The sequence below is a fragment of the Asterias amurensis genome, chromosome 19 (assembly GCF_032118995.1).
Source record: "Asterias amurensis chromosome 19, ASM3211899v1".
In the NCBI taxonomy this organism is placed as follows: domain Eukaryota; kingdom Metazoa; phylum Echinodermata; class Asteroidea; order Forcipulatida; family Asteriidae; genus Asterias; species Asterias amurensis.
Window position 1 is genome coordinate 4,372,215 of NC_092666.1, and position 16,383 is coordinate 4,388,597.

Here is a 16,383-nt window from a genome sequence, read left to right on the forward strand (position 1 = left end):
CCAGTAGCCAGATGAGATATACCCTTAAAACCACACCAAAATGCAGATTATTTGAGGGGGAAACACGTCAAGGGATGTTAGTACATAACCGAAACCAGCCGAGGTAAGTTCTAACTCTGAATGTTATTTGAGATTTTTGACTTTTGGTGAAAAGTTTAAATTAATGGATGTTTTAGCGGGTGAATTGAACCATCTGGTGTTGCGGTTATAGGCTGTTCCCCACGCAGATTGTGTCTCCCCGTCCCGTACGCAATGTGTTCGTCTGTACATCAAAATGGCCATCCTCAAGAGCTTTCCTGGTTTTATTTAGTAATCCCCTTTTTAATCGATCAAGATAAAAGATGAAACAACCCTGTTTTAAATAAGACAGTGGCAATATTTCTTCGTGTAGACAAACAAATATTTTGAAAAGTTTCTGTATGGCACCACCACTTTTTCATTCGATATGAGGATTTCCCGATATGAAATAATATAGTGTCTTATTTACCTCAATGAGGTATCCCTTTTTGAAAAATTGATTGAAAAAAGGACCTGGACTACCAATACACGGGGGGAAATTCTATTAAGATGTTCCCTTTCACAGACAAAGACTTGGACTGGGCAAAGATATGAAACTCTTGACAGTCTGACAGATGAAACCAGCCAGATAAATGAAATTGTATACAGTATTAACTAAAATTAACATGCTAATGACATTCAACAGTTATCACTCATTCGTTTGGAGCATGTTTCTGAGGACTGAGTGAAAGATGATGACATTTTGTGCGAATCTGGACAATGAGACCACCTCAGAATGACAGATTCCTAAACCATGCAGTTTCCTAAACCCATCAAGAACTTCTGTTTCATATCAAGATCAAGTCCAAGAAGTTTGTAAGTTAACCGTTTTCTTTTCTCTTGAATTATTGTTAATTTGGGTGCCCGGGCCGCTGTTACTTCATGGAGGCAATAAGCTTGGTGATTGCCTCAATGCCCCCTGGTCATTGCCTTGGTGCCCTTGAAATGCTACAATAGAAATTTACAATTTCCTCATAGGGTGCCCTTTACCAAGGAGAAAATGCATTGAAGCATACAGGCCTAGAGTTACCCATTCCATAAAGCCTGAATAAGCATAACAACTTGCTAAGCACAGAAATACATGTATATTGCTTTTACAGAAACTGGTTACCAGCCAAGATTCCATAAAGTTTACACTGTTGCAACTGATGCCCTACTCAATCTGTGCTTAGCAAAGAATTTTGCTGAGCAGTATTTCCTGCTTACAAATGACATCATGCCCAGGTATTGATCACACTTACATACTTAAACAAGAAACAGGCACTTGTACAGCAAAACAATTTGATACCCATAAATTGAAGGTTCTATGATAAAGGTTTGGTCAGTTAACCCCAAAAATTGTATCTAAACCTTTGATAATTACTCCAACTTTCTTCGTGTTTTTTCTTTCAATATAAACCACAAGGGAAACTGACTGGGTAAATTTGTAAATGTTTTTTGAGGTTGAACAAAGAATTGACTAGAGTGGGATTCGAACCAACGACCTCCGGATTAACAGGCCGGCGCTCTACCAACTGAGCTATCTAGCCCTATATTGGCGGTGTCCCTGTTTTTTCTTTCATTACTTTCTTCCAATGATCAACTGGGCCCAAATTTGCACAGGTTTGTTATTTTTGCATGAGTTGGGACATTAGTGAGAATACGTGTACTTGTGTTTGACGAGTATAAACCTGTCTTTAAATATATAACAGCTATTTTTTTAGATTTCAAAAGTTACTAGGTTTCATTTAAAAAAATCGCCAAGAATAGTATAGTCTGTTAGTTTCAACTGCCAAATTTGGTAGTTATAACCAACGAATTTTAAATTGAAATGAGTTACATGTCGACAATGTGAGAATGTTTTGATAAATATCATTTAAACATAAATCAATCAAAGACAATTTCAATTTACTTTTCCCAGTGCTTTATTCTTATTATCTCGGATAGCAATGGCATTTAGTTTATTTTAACGCAACATAAATTATACAACTTTATTTTGACCAAAATAAAAAAACTTATCTATGGGCAGTGTTAAAAGGAAAGCTATCATTGACTTGCCTAGTCTCTCCAAGATCAAAGATAGAGACAATTCCTTATACATGTAGGATGTCCTAGCCCAAGAATATCCCTGCCAAGTATGTCGCGGGCCAACAGTACCTACACGTAGGAAGGTCGGAAGGATGTTCTTACCCAAGTCTGTCCTAGCCTAAAATTGCCCTAGTCCCAGTCTGTCCTAGCCTAAACTGTTCTAGCCCAAGGAAGTACGGTCACAAGTATGTTTCATCCTGTGAATGTTCTAGACCAAGAGAGTGCTATAGGCCCAATCAGCCCAATCTAAACCCAATAATGTCCTAGCCCAAGAATGTCCAGCCAAAGATGTCCACCCAAGAATGTCCCAGGCCAATGTCATACCTTAGTCAGAAGGATGTTCTAGCCCAAGTCTGTCCTAGCCTAAAAATGCCCAAGCCCAAGTCCGTTCTAGCCTAAAATGTTCTAGCCCAAGGAAGTACTGATGCAAGTATGGTTCATTTCGTGAATGTTCTACACCAAGAATATCCCAGGCCAATGATACCTCAGCCATACCTTTAGTCAGAAGGATGTTCTAGCTTGCATTTTAAGTCTGTCCTAGCATAAAATGTCCAAGCCCAAGGAAGTACTGAAACAAGTATGTTTCATCCCATGAATGTTCTAGACCTTGAGTGTTATAGGCCCAATCAACCCAATAATGTCCTAGCCCAAGAAGGTCTAGCCCAAGAAGGTCTAGCCCAGGATGTCGCAGGCCAACGATACTTAGTCATACCTTATGCAGAAGGATGTTCTAGCCCAAGTCTGTCCTAGCCTACACTAATTTAGCCCAAGGAAGTACTGACATAAAGTATATTTCGTCCCATGAATGTTCTAGCCCAAGGGAGTGGTATACATGTAGGCCCAATCAGCTCAATGATGTTTAAGCCCAATAATGTCTAGCCACGGATGTCCAGCCTAGGATGTTGCAGGCCAATGATACCTTAGTCACATCTTAGGCGGAAAGATGTTTTAGCCCAAGTCTGTCCTAGCCTACAATTCCCCAGCCCTAAGAAGTACTGACACAAATATGTTAGATCCCATGATTATTCTAGACAAAGAGAGCGGTACAGTAACAGGCCTAATGTCTCAGCACAAGGACGTCCCAGTCTAAGGATGTCTCATTTCCCCGACTCATGTCTTTGCTGATTGTCCCTTTATAAGATCAGCATAGACACCGCCTTTCTTTAGCAGCTCTGCATGTGTTCCAATCTATGGAAAGACAAGTAGATGACAATTTTATTATAAATAACCTGCGGTATGAGATATATTATAGCGCCCTCTGTTGATTAGTGGTGTCCATGCCATGTGTTGTTGTGGATGGCATCCATCTTGTTTTGTTGTGAAGTAAATGAGAGGTTTTAATACATGAGTTCAGTCTGTCACTGTCATCAGTAATTGAAGTTGTAACAAATAATAATAATAGTGACTGGTTCTTCTCATATAGCGTATTTTTCAATAGCCGTATCAATGACTTTATATGAGTGACCTGGTCATTGGGCAAACATCTCAGCTTCATGGGGGGAGGGGGGTCACAGCACTGGGCTGCTGAGGCCCTTCAAAGGCTTTTTTAGACACAAAATCAAACTCTGATACCTGTTTTACTAGCAAAAACCAACTCTGTGATGTTTAACAGAATTTTCTGCTTAGCAGAAATAGGCAGGTTACCAGTCACAAGTTGTACATGTGACATGGTAAGCAGAAATACATTTTAACTTACCTCTTGAATACTTCCATGATTAAGTACAGCTATGAGATCAGCGTTTCTGATTGTACTCAGTCTATGTGCTATGACAAGAACTGTTCGTCCTACGTAGGAGAAGTAATGGATTGAAGAAGAAGTTACCTTAGCTTCAATAATACTAGCTTCTTATACAGAGATAATAGTACTAGGTTCCTATACAGCGCTTTGTCACGACAAGGGGTGTATCAAAGCGCTCAGTATTTTGTCCTGCAAGGTATAGTGTATGTGGAGCTACGCTTAGAAGTATGAGACCTATTCCTTTAAAGCACCGTGTAATGGTTTACAAGGTGCTGTGACACAATAGGCTGCCAATCAAACCATGAACACTGAAAAACTTTTCAATAAAGTGCACTGGGTTCTTGCACATGCGAAACACAACACATGTAACCAACGGCCTTACGTCCCATCCGAACGGACGAAGCAATGGTTAGGTGTCTTGCTTAAGGACATCAGTGCCACAACTGGGACTCGAAACCACAATCTGCTGTCAGAATACCAGAGTTTGAATTCAGTGCTCTTAACCACACAGCCACGACACTTCCACTTTGCAAAACAACTTGATTATCAGTGTTGGTAATATGGGGAAAACAGGAATAATATTCTCTATCCCTGATGCAAATTTTATATCAACTTCTGAAGAAAATATAAGCAAGAGTATGAGGGTTGGAAAATGTTATACCAGCTTTTCAAGGTTTCCAGATTTGGTAAAAGAGTCTCAAAAATTGCTGGAAATTTAAAAACTTAAAACACATTGTCCAAAAGATACCGAGACACAATTCCAACCAATGCCCTAAATTAGTATTAAACATAGTCAAAACATTTTTCTAATTTTCAACCTACCTTTTGAGACTTTGTCGATTGCTTCTTGGACGACTCTCTCAGACTCGGTGTCGAGGGCGCTGGTCGCCTCATCAAGAATCAGAATGGAGGGATTCTTAACAAGGGCTCGAGCAATTGCTATTCTGTTATAAGAAAATTACAAGATGGTTAACTGCTAAAAACAATCCAAAATGTCAAAGTAAAGGTACCATCATTGTTGAGGGAAATGTTCCAGGCCTAGAATTACACGAAGGCCACAAAGGCCATGTTCTGTTGCCCTGATTTTGCCTTAGTGCCCCTTTAAAAGGAACCCTTAGACTTAAAGAATTTCCAATGACATTGCCCTTTGTATAAATTTTTTTTTTGAGTGTGAACTCTTTCTCAAAAACTACGTTACTTCAGAGGGAGTCGTTTCTCACAATTTTGTTAACAGCTCTCCATTGCTCATTACAAAGTAAGGTTTTTGAGGTGTGTCATGAATAGAAGTTCTGGTGGTTAAAGGAACACGTTGCTTGGATCGGACGAGTTGGTCAAAACAAAAGCGTTTGTAACCGTTTTTTATAAAATGCATATGGTTGGAAAGATGTTTTAAAAGTAGAATACAATGATCCACACAAGTTTGCCTCGAAATTGCGTGGTTTCCTTCTACTGTGCGAACTAACATGGTCGGCCATTTATGGGAGTCAAAATTTTGACCCCCATAAATGGCCGACGTGTTAGTCGACGAGGTAAAAAGAAAACCACGCAATTTCGAGGCATGTTTGTGTGGATCATTGTATTCTACTTTTACAACATCTTTCTACCCATATGCATTTTATAAAAAAACGGTTACAAACGCTTTTCAAAGACCAACTCGACCGATCCAAGGCAACGTGTTCCTTTAAGTCATCATAGCGTGGGTTCCAATCCCAGTCATGGCACTTGTGTCCTTGAGCAAGATACTTTACAATAGTTGCTTCGCCTCACCCAGGGGTATAAATAGGTACCTGTGAGGGTAAGAGGATTATATTGTGTATGAGAAAGTCTTTGGAGCACTTTGTTGCCCAGGTTGTACAATGTACATCCGCACGTATCGCGTGATGTGGCACAACTGTTTCAGCCGTTGCTCTCGACCAATAGGAATGAAGAAACTGTCTTATAAGAAAAGGTGCAAACTGGCGTGTCACGCCGATGTTTTAACCCATTTTTGCTGGTCATGACCAAAGGTTTATACACACCCACGTGACGCGCTCTCCACCAATAGGAATAGCAAAACTGTCTGAGGTATTTATGAATAAACATTTACCTTTGCTTCTGTCCGCCCGATATTGTAACGCCACGCTCACCAAGGATTGTTTTGTACCCCTCTGGAAATCCAGAATGAAATCATGAGCATTGGCGAGAGCAGCTGCCTCATAAACCTTAAAGAAAACAAAATTTTGTTTTAGAATTATTAAACAAACATAAGTCATTTTCTTAAAGACAGTGGACACTATATTTTGGTAATCGGCTAAGACCAGTCTCCTCACTTGGCGAATCTCAACATTGCTAAAATAACAAACCTGTGAAAATTTGAGCACAATTTGTCATCGAAGTTGCGAGATAAGAATGAAAGAAAAAACACCCTTACCACCTAAAGTTGTGTGCATTCGGATCCTTGATTTCGTGACCTCAAATTCTAAATCCGAGGTCTCAAAATCAAATTTGAGGAAAATTACTTCTTTCTCGAAAACTATGCCAGTCTACTTCACTCTACTTACCGGTAGAGTCGAATTACTAATTTGCATATTCCCTATGCCGCGAGGCAGAATGCTAAGACTTTTACACACAATAGCGCCCTCCACCGTCCTACCCATAACGCCCCGCGACATGCCTGTCACGGAGTCGTCCTCTTTTCTCTTAGCCGCGAGTGGGTGAGGTTGTGTTTTAAATCTGTTTCACAGTTCAACCGTTATAACTAAACCTTTCCTCGCTAAGAGTGCTTATAAAGACTTGATAATTGTAGAGTTGTAGTTGTTGTTGTTGTAGTGAGTTGTGAAATAAACTATAGTTTGATTTCGTTGATAAATAATGAGTAGTGTTAAGAAACTGGGGAGGGCTTCGGCTGTCGCTACTGGGGTTACGTCCGTTTCACCGGGACAGTCGGAGCTCTCGGGGGGCTGCACCGGCGACACTCCGTCGCCCGGCTTGCAGCCCTCCAGCCGGCCCACGCAGCCTCTGTCGGCTACGTCGGCCGGATTACCCACCGATCAAAGAGGGGTTGCTTCCCGCTCCCCCTCTTCGGTCAGTGTGCGTGGGTCGACCCAGTCGAAGGTCAAACGCCCCGGCAAGGCCAAGAAAAACGGTGCCGGGGCAGCGACCAAGAGAGACAGGGCAAAAGGTGGCTCCGTTCCGAAGCGCACCGCCCACTCTCCCAGCACCGCCTCGGGGTCTCTGCAGCCGGAGGGCATCCCCCCTCCGCACGGCTCAGAATACCCGGCCCGCACCGACACCGTGGATTCCCCCACGACGGTTGGTGACGGCCTTTTGCGAGGTTTTAAGACCCACAAGGCACCTGCCCACGCCATAGGCTGTGGGGCGCTGGCCATGGGGAGAAGGATTATGGGTGCGGAGTCGGGTACCTGGGACTCCCCCGGGATACCCCACTCACAGGGCCCGCCCTCGTCTTCGGGTTTCACCCGTTGTTCGGGCATCCCTGTCACTCAAGTTTCCTCAGAGAGAGCCTCGGATTCGTCCCGTGAGCGGGTACCGAATAAGCGGCAGAGGTCCAGAAAAGACCGTCATCTTCGGTCGTCTGACGACTCCTCTCCTGACGGCCATAGGAAGCATCATCGGGGTAGCGAGCCGCTCTCCCGAGACGAATTCCTCACGGCTTTCCAAACCTTAGCGGCCTCAATATCCGGCCGGCGCGAGGTTCAGGAATTTTCCCAATTTTCGGGACCGTACACCCAGCCCGACCAATCCGGTCATGGCTGGGTGCGCCAGGATCGAGGCGGCGTGCCGTGCACGGTCAGCCGGCCACCGGCCTCCCCTCCCAGTCACCGTCCCACGGTCACCACACAGGAGGTTGCATGGGGTGTGATGGAACAGGGTGATGTGCGGTCACGCACGGGTGCATGTCCACAGTCCCAGACGGGGGATTAGCATACACCCCTCCGGATCCTTTGTATCCAATCGGGATGCAGAACACCATGATTTGTTAGACACAGCCCTGCCTTTGGGTCAACAATCAGTGAGTGTATCCGACCCCCCCCGGGTCCGGCGACTCGTCCCCGGAAGAGGACGAGTTGACCACGGCAGTTCAACGGCTTTCAATTGCCGAAACTGAATTGCGCCTTGTCCAAAGGGACATGGCCCGGGTGTTAGGTCTCCCCGCCGAGGAAGCGGGGGACGCCCCCGAGGAACGACGGTCCTTTTAAGAGAAGGACTGGCCCCGCTCCGAGGAGTGGGAATGTTTTCCCGGTGATGCCGCTAGACCGGGTATGCGCTGACCGCATCGAAGGCATCATGTCGGCATCCTCTTGACCGGCCTACCCCAAGCGGGCGGATTTATATTACCGATTTCCCCCCGGGGATTTCGATAAATATTTCTCGACCCCAGTCCTGCCGGACTCGGCGGCAGACAAGCTGACCGCAGACAGGGGGGCAACCTCTTCTAAACTTCCTTCGCCGACAAGGCGCGGGGGAAGTTGGAAGAAGCAGCCAGGAAGATAGACTCAGCATCACGCTTTGGCATGCGAACATCGTCTTTTTTGCTCCTTCTGTCCGAGTACCTCACGCTTGCCGGCGACGAGGACTCGGCAATCCCAGCGGACATGATGGTGGCGGCCCTCCACTGCCTGGATAATGGCCTGCGCACGGTCCTAGATCAGTTTACGAGGGTTTCCACCCTAGCAACATCTGCACGTTCTGTTCCTCCCGTCCGTCGGGGCTCGCAAACGACTTGATGCGCTCCCCCTAACGGGACGAGACCTGTTTGCAGGGAAATTCCAGGAGTCCATGGAGGCCGAAGCCAGACGCCTCAAGGCCACGGATAAAATCAACTTAAGGAAGCCGCGGACCTCTGTAGCGGCGGCAAGGAAAGGCAAACAAGCCTCCTTTGTGATTCCACGTAGGCGCCCACAGAGACCCGCCCGTGGCGGTTTTCGTGGGAACCAAGGACCACCGAACGCACGCACGCCGGCCCAAGGCCAACAGCGGGCCCAGCCGGGCCGTGGTTTTCGTGCGTCCGCCCCCCGGTATCCCGGGCGTGGCGGAAGTGACCTCCCGGTCTCCAGGCGACCTCCCGCCGACGGACCCGTGGGAGGCCGCCTTCAGGAATTTTTGGGGTCCTGGGCTCAGATCACGTCCGACAGATGGGTCCTCGAGACGATCGAGTACGGCTACGCACTCGAGTTCACGAGGACCCCCCCGTTGGACATGCTGGTTCGGCCAACGCCCACCCCGTCCGACCCTCTCAAGCGCCATGCCCTCGAAGGGGAGATCAGTTCCCTTCTCCTCAAGCGGGCAATACGCGTTGTCCCCGACCAGGGGACACGGACGGGGTTCATGTCCACTTTCTTCTTAGTTCCCAAGAAGGTGGCGGACGCTTGGCGGCCGATCCTGAATTTAAAGCCCCTAAACCGATTTATCAGAGGGGGCTAGCCCGCCCTTCGGCGGAACGGGTACAGAACTTACAGCAGTGCGTGGCCCTTTTCCTGGGGGCTACGGTGGCGCCAGCGGTAGCCTGGCTCAAGTTACTCGGTCTTATGGCCAGCATGGTAGACCTAGTAGATTTCTGCAGGCTGAGGATGAGACCTATCCAGCTCCATCTCCTCTCCTACTTTCGGCCCAGCCGTCATTCGGTCAACCTCCCGGTGCCTACCACGCCGTGGCTGACCCCCCACCTTCAATGGTGGGTGGAGGACGCCAACCTTACACGTGGTCGGGTGTTCCGCCCGCCCCGACCATCAGCGACCGTCGTCACCGACGCGTCTCTGTACGGCTGGGGGGCGACCCTCGACCCCCGCCAGATAGCGGGGGTGTGGGGCCCGGAACACCACTCGACCCACATCAATGTCCTGGAAATGCTGGCGGTCCGGAATGCCCTCCAGCATTTCCGGGCACAGCTAGTGGGGCAGGCCGTCCTGGTGCGCTCCGACAACGCTACAGTGGTAGCGTATATCAATCACCAGAGGGGCACCTGGTCGGCCCGGCTGTGTGCACTAGCGTGGGACCTGATCCACTGGTGCATACAGCAGGGGATCGCCCTGTCGGCGGTGTACATCTCGGAGAAGGAGAATGTCACGGCCGACGCTCTTTCCCGGGGCTGGATCGTCCCGACAGAATGGTCCCTCCGCCCCTGTGTGGCCCAGTCGCTCTTCCTGCTTATCGACCGACCTCATGTGGATCTGTTCGCCTCTCGGACGAACAATCAACTGCCGATCTACTGCGCCAGGGGCCCCGACCCCGGGGCATGGCGGATCGACGCTGACTATACGATGGGAGGGGCTGTTGGCATACGCCTACCTGCCCATCTCCCTCATTTCACGGGTGCTGACAAGGATCGAGCAGGACCACTGCAAAGTTCTCCTGATCGCCCCTTTTTGGCCCCGACAGCCCTGGTTCCCACGGCTGGTCAGGCTCCTGGTACACAGGCCGGTAGTTCTCCCACAGCGCCCGGACCTCATATACCAGCCCGGGTCCAGAGTAGTGCATCCGACTCCGAGGGACCTGCACCTGACATGCTGGGTGCTGTCACAAGATCCCTCAGAGCAGCGGGCCTTTCGAGACGGGCTGCGGAAGTTGCCGCCCGAAGAGTTTATGACTGCCGACTACGCCATTTCTTTAAATGGTGTAGGCGGCGAGCTATTCATCCCGCCGATACTTCTGTAGAGGAAGTCGGGGATTTCCTCCTATATCTTTTTGATAGCGGGCTGGCAACGGCCACGGTGAAAAATTACCGTTCGGCCATTGCTGCAGTCCACGGAGGATTCACCGACGGCTCGACAGTCTCAGATAACCAGGCGATTGGACAGCTGACTAAGGGGATGTTTATCACCCGTCCCCCGGTGCGCAAACTGGTCCCATCCTGGGACCTCTTTAGCGTGCTGTCAGCACTAAAAAAACCCCCTTTCGAGCCACTGAGTGGGGCCACGCTACTACATCTAACGATCAAGGTGGCCTTTTTGTTAGCGGTCGCTACGTCTCGCCGACGTAGCGAGCTGCACTCTCTTACGGTGGCGGCGGGGCACATCCGGTGGGAACCCGGAGGTGTCCGCCTGGTCCCTGCGGCGGGGTTTTTAGCCAAAAATCAATCCAGTGCTTTCGAACCCCCGGATATTTTTGTTCCCGACCTTAAAACCTTTTCGGCGGTCGCGGGGGACAAGCTTTGGTGCCCGGTACGGGCCCTAAAGTGGTACATCGATCGCACAAAGTCAATCCGAACCGGCCACGAACAGCTGTTCGTGTCCACGGTTCCACCATTCCGACCAGCGTCCCGCGATACAATCGCGCGTTGGATAGTCACAGCCATCCGCTCGGTGCCGGGCGGATGGCCAGCGTCCGATGGTCCAGTTCATGCCCACGAAGTACGGGGAGTGTCGGCCTCATGGGCTTTCTTTAAAGGGGTCTCCATGAGTGATATTACAGGGGCGGCCTCCTGGAAGAGCCCGTCCACGTTCTCTGACTGCTACCTGAAGGACGTTCTACAGGTGGATGGGAGAGCGGGTAGAGCGGTTTTACAGGCGGCCAGCCGAGCTGCAAAGCCAGGACAAGCTCCACCTCGGCAGTCACGTGTTTAGGTGAGTTTTTCCACGGTAATACAGTGCTAACAATACTTATAATGTTTTGTTCACCCGTGGGACGATACCCCCTGTACGTTTTGGGCATGGACCACTATCGGGCCTAGCGGCCGCGAAGCGTTCTCTGAATTTTGAGCGCGCCGGGGTCCTACGCCCCCCCCCCACTTAAGACATGCAGTAGCACCGCATATACCCACCGCCTTTCCTCGGTGCGAGTCTATGCAAATTAGTAATTCGACTCTACCGGTAAGTAGAGTGAAGTAGACTCCCCCCCCACAGTAGTGTGGATGGGGTCTACGAACGAATACTTACCGGTAGAGTATCCCTCCCTCCTTCCCCACATACTCGGTCCTTGGGTGCTTACATTTAGTAGGGCTCATCGAAAAGAGGACGACTCCGTGACGGGCATGTCGCGGGGCGTTATGGGTAGGACGGTGGAGGGCGCTATTGTGTGTAAAAGTTTTAGCATTCTGCCTCGCGGCATAGGGAATATGCAAATTAGTAATTCGACTCTACCGGTAAGTATTCGTTCGTAGACCCCATCCACACTACTGTGGGGGGGGGGGGATTTCACAGGGAGCCAATTCTCACCGTATTTTATACTATCAACTTCTCCCCATTGCTCAATACCAAGTAAGGTTTTATGCTAATGATTATTTTGACAAATTACCAATAGTGTCCACTGCCTTTAACAAGAAATTGCGCGTCAGTGCAACGTCACATTTCAGTTGAAATCAAGTTAAAATATACAAAAGTTTTTTTGTTTTTTTTAATCTAAATAACCAGAATCGGCTTTGAAATATTTAACTGGTATGAGCTGAAGAATCAGAGTGCCCTTTCACATCAAAATATTTCTCTGGAGAATTGTTACTGGTAAGAATTTTAGAATTGGTGAGCTTTCAGATGGAACTATTTGTACATTGGTACATGTATGAACTTTAGAATCAGTGAGCTTTTTGATGTACATATTTCTCTGGAAGGATTGGTACTGGTATGAACTTTAGAATCAGTGAGGCTTCATCCCAGATGGATATATTTCTCTGGAGGATTGGTACTGGTATGAACGTCAGAGTCGGTGAGTTTTCAGGTGGAAATATTTCTCTGGAGGATTGGTACTAGTATGAACTTTAGAATCAGTGAGTTTTCAGGTGGAAATATTTCTCTGGAGGATTGGTACTGGTATGAACTTCAGAATCAGTGAGTTTTCAGATGGAAATTTTTCTCTGGAGGATTGGTACTGGAATGAACTTTATAATCAGTGAGGCTTCATCCCAGATGGAAATATTTATCTGGAGGATTGGTACTGGAATGAACTTTAGAACTGTGAGTTTTCAGGTGGAAATATTTCTCTGGAGGATTGGTACTGGAATGAACTTTAGAATCAGTGAGGCTTCATCCCAGATGGAAATATTTCTCTGGAGGATTGGTACTGGTATAAACTACAGAATCAGTGAGTTTTCAGACGGAAATATTTCTTTGGAGGATTGGTATTGGTATGAACTTCAGAATCAGTGAGGCTTCAGTTTGAAATATTTTTCTGTTGGATTGGTACTGGTATGAACTTCAGAATCAGTGAGTTTTCAGATGGAAATATTTCTCTGGAGGATTGGTACTGGTATGAACTTCAGAATCAGTGAGTTTTCAGATGGAAATTTTTCTCTGGAGGATTGGTACTGGAATGAACTTTATAATCAGTGAGGCTTCATCCCAGATGGAAATATTTATCTGGAGGATTGGTACTGGAATGAACTTTAGAACTGTGAGTTTTCAGGTGGAAATATTTCTCTGGAGGATTGGTACTGGAATGAACTTTAGAATCAGTGAGGCTTCATCCCAGATGGAAATATTTCTCTGGAGGATTGGTACTGGTGTAAACTACAGAATCAGTGAGTTTTCAGACGGAAATATTTCTTTGGAGGATTGGTACTGGTATGAACTTCAGAATCAGTGAGGCTTCAGTTTGAAATATTTTTCTGTTGGATTGGTACTGGTATGAACTTCAGAATCAGTGAGTTTTCAGACGGAAATATTTATCTGGAGGATTGGTACTGGTATGAACTTCAGAATCAGTGAGTTTTCAGACGGAAATATTTCTCTGGAGGATTGGTACTGGAATGAACTTTATAATCAGTGAGTTTTCAGGTGGAAATATTTCTCTGGAGGATTGGTACTGGAATGAACTTTATAATCAGTGAGTTTTCAGGTGGAAATATTTCTCTGGAGGATTGGTACTGGTATGAAATTTAGATACGGTGAACTTCCAGATGAAAATATTTCTTTGATGAGAATCTGAGGGAGCTTTAGTGAGCTTTAGGATAAAACTTGCCCAAACCTTTTTATCTGTTCTTTGATTAAAATATTTACTAAGCATGTGGTTAGACTTTAACAATAGGCTTCAATGTAATGAAGCACAGCATGCAAATACATATTAGAATAATGAGATAATCAATGGAGGATACAATATCATTTTGGTTGAGGACAAAGCAATTACTAAGACAAAAACAGAAGGCGACTCAAATTAATATCGGTAATAAAACCATGGCAACTGGTGTAAACAAAGACAAAATCAATCAGTTTATAATTGTTTGTCTTTCGTATTTATGATTTTAACATTGAGCCTGTAGGTTATGTGACTGTACTTGAACAAATTATTTCATTTTTATTGGGGACAAACAATGACTTAGACAAAGGCAGACCAAAACCGCTATCGGAAAACCATGGCAAATGTTGTAAACAAAGAGAAAATCCATCAGTTTATAATTATTTGTCTTTGAGATTAACGATTTGAACCTTGACCTTCTAGCTCATTATAAATAAGTACTTGAGCAAATTATTTCATTTGGATAGAAAAGAGAAACTACAAAGACAAAAACAGAAGGCTGACAAAAACCACAATTTAAGCTAACCATGGCAACTGTTGTAAACAACAAGAAAATCAATCAGTTTATAATTGTTTGTCTCTGAGATTAACGATTTCAACATTGATCTTCTAGCTCATGTAATAAATTACATGAACAGATTCTCAATGCGAGTGTACTTAATGAGTTCCAAGTCTATTTTGTTGTCACATAACACCCGTTCCCACTGTCGAGTGAAGACAGACTCTCGGTACTGGTTATTGATGCCATCCAATAACTTTTAAACTCGGCATGAAAATGAAATCTGTTATTTTTATAACATCCATCATTGTAACTCTTATCATCCAACAATGCTACAGCGAGTGTGCTATTTGGTACACTCAAACATTTTACGCAGCAAGTAACCGTGCTTTGGTTAACCATGTGTTTAAATGGAAGAATGTATCATCTCCTGTGATCTGTGGGCGAGACTGCTCTATGGATCCACACTGTGCATCATTCAACTATTACACATGTAGCCATGTTTGTCAGTTGAGCAATGCTACCCAATCTCAAAGCCCTGATGACTTCATTGAGCTGCAAGGAGTTGCCTACTATGATGACAACTTGGAAACTCCTTCACTTTCAGCTCCAGACTCTGCACAAAATAGCAGTTGTCTGAAGTTATACCAGTCTGGTAGCTGTCAGAGTGGCATCTACACCATCTACCCTGCTGGCCTGACTGATGGGGTGAAGGTCTATTGTGATATGGAGACAGATGGAGGAGGCTGGATCGTGTTCCAGAGGAGACAAGATGGCTCAGTTGTCTTTTACCGCAAATGGGCAGAATACCAATCTGGGTTTGGTGATCTCTCCGCTGAGTTCTGGCTGGGTAATGACATCTTACGTAACCTTACTACGTCAGGACAATGGCAATTAATGGTAAATATGGCTGATTGGGACGGAAACACAGCTTGGGCCAGTTATGATGAGTTTGCTGTATCAGGTGATAAGTACACTCTCCTAGTTGGTTCCTACAATAATGACAGCTCAGTGCGTGATTCAATGGCGTATCAAAATGGCCAGTCATTCAGTACCAAGGATCAGGACAATGATAGCTACAATGGTGGAGACTGTGCACAACGTGATAAAGGAGGATGGTGGTTTAATGCCTGTTTTCATGCACACCTTAACGGCAGATGGTTCAACCAGAGTCAAGTGGAATGGGCACAAGGTTTACAATGGGCACTCTGGAAAGGCAACAACTACTCCTTGAAGAACTGCTCTATGAAAATACGGGAAGTCCTGTAAACTGAACATCACTTTCTGCAACAGAACACCACACTCTCAAGTCCTGTAAACTGAACACCACACTCTCAAGTCCTGTAAATTTAACACCGAACTCTGAAGTCCTGTAAACTGAACACCACACTCTGAAGTCCTGTAAGCTGAACACCACACTCTGAAGTCCTGTAAACCGAACACCACACTCTGAAGTCCGGTAAACAGATCACCACACTATCAAGTCCTGTAAACTGAACACCGTACTCTCAAGTCCTGTAAGCTGAACACCACACTCTCAAGTCCTGTAAGCTGAACACCACACTCTCAAGTCCTGTAAACTGAACACCACACTCTCAAGTCCTGTAAACTGAACACCACACTCTGAAGTCCTGTAAACTGAACACCACACTCTGAAGTCCTGTAAACTGAACACCAAACTCTGAGGTCCTGTAAACTGAACACCACACTCTGAAGTCCTGTAAACTGAACACCACACTCTGAAGTCCTGTAAACTGCACACCACACTCTCAAGTTATGTAAACTGAACACCACACTCTGAAGTCCTGTAAACTGAACACCACACTCTGAAGTCCTGTAAACTGAACAACACACTCTGAAGTCCTGTAAACTGAACACCACACTCTGAAGTCCTGTTGACTGAACACCACACTCCGAAGCCCTGTATACTAAACACCACACTCTGAAGTCCTGTAAACTGAACACCACACTCTGAAGTCCTGTAAACTGAACAACACACTCTGAAGTCCTGTAAACTGAACACCACACTCTGAAGTCCTGTAGACTAAACACCACACTCTGAAGTCCTGTAGACTAAACA

The 16,383-nt window shown here is 46.2% G+C and overlaps 1 protein-coding gene, 1 long non-coding RNA gene, 1 other non-coding gene and 1 pseudogene across 3 annotated transcripts in view; 2 read left to right on the plus strand and 2 right to left on the minus strand.

The window, feature by feature from the left end:
* LOC139951657 (uncharacterized) overlaps window positions 1-16,383 on the plus strand; it is a 23,495-nt gene continuing 7,112 nt past the window's right edge. The window contains exons 1-2 of the long non-coding RNA XR_011787816.1: window positions 1-103; window positions 704-873. This is a non-coding gene — a long non-coding RNA (uncharacterized lncRNA). The remainder of the gene's footprint in view (window positions 104-703; window positions 874-16,383) is intronic.
* On the minus strand, window positions 1,514-1,586 carry Trnan-guu (transfer RNA asparagine (anticodon GUU)). Its single transcript has one exon. It is a non-coding gene; the product is annotated as a tRNA-Asn (tRNA).
* LOC139951656 (mitochondrial potassium channel ATP-binding subunit-like) overlaps window positions 1,959-16,383 on the minus strand; it is a 26,815-nt gene continuing 12,390 nt past the window's right edge. Inside the window, 5 exon segments of the mRNA XM_071950632.1 lie at window positions 1,959-3,312; window positions 3,821-3,909; window positions 4,685-4,806; window positions 5,949-6,021; window positions 6,024-6,063. Coding sequence (XP_071806733.1) covers window positions 3,235-3,312; window positions 3,821-3,909; window positions 4,685-4,806; window positions 5,949-6,021; window positions 6,024-6,063 — 402 coding nt within the window. The 3' untranslated portion in view covers window positions 1,959-3,234.
* On the plus strand, window positions 14,580-16,046 carry LOC139951794 (microfibril-associated glycoprotein 4 pseudogene; annotated as a pseudogene).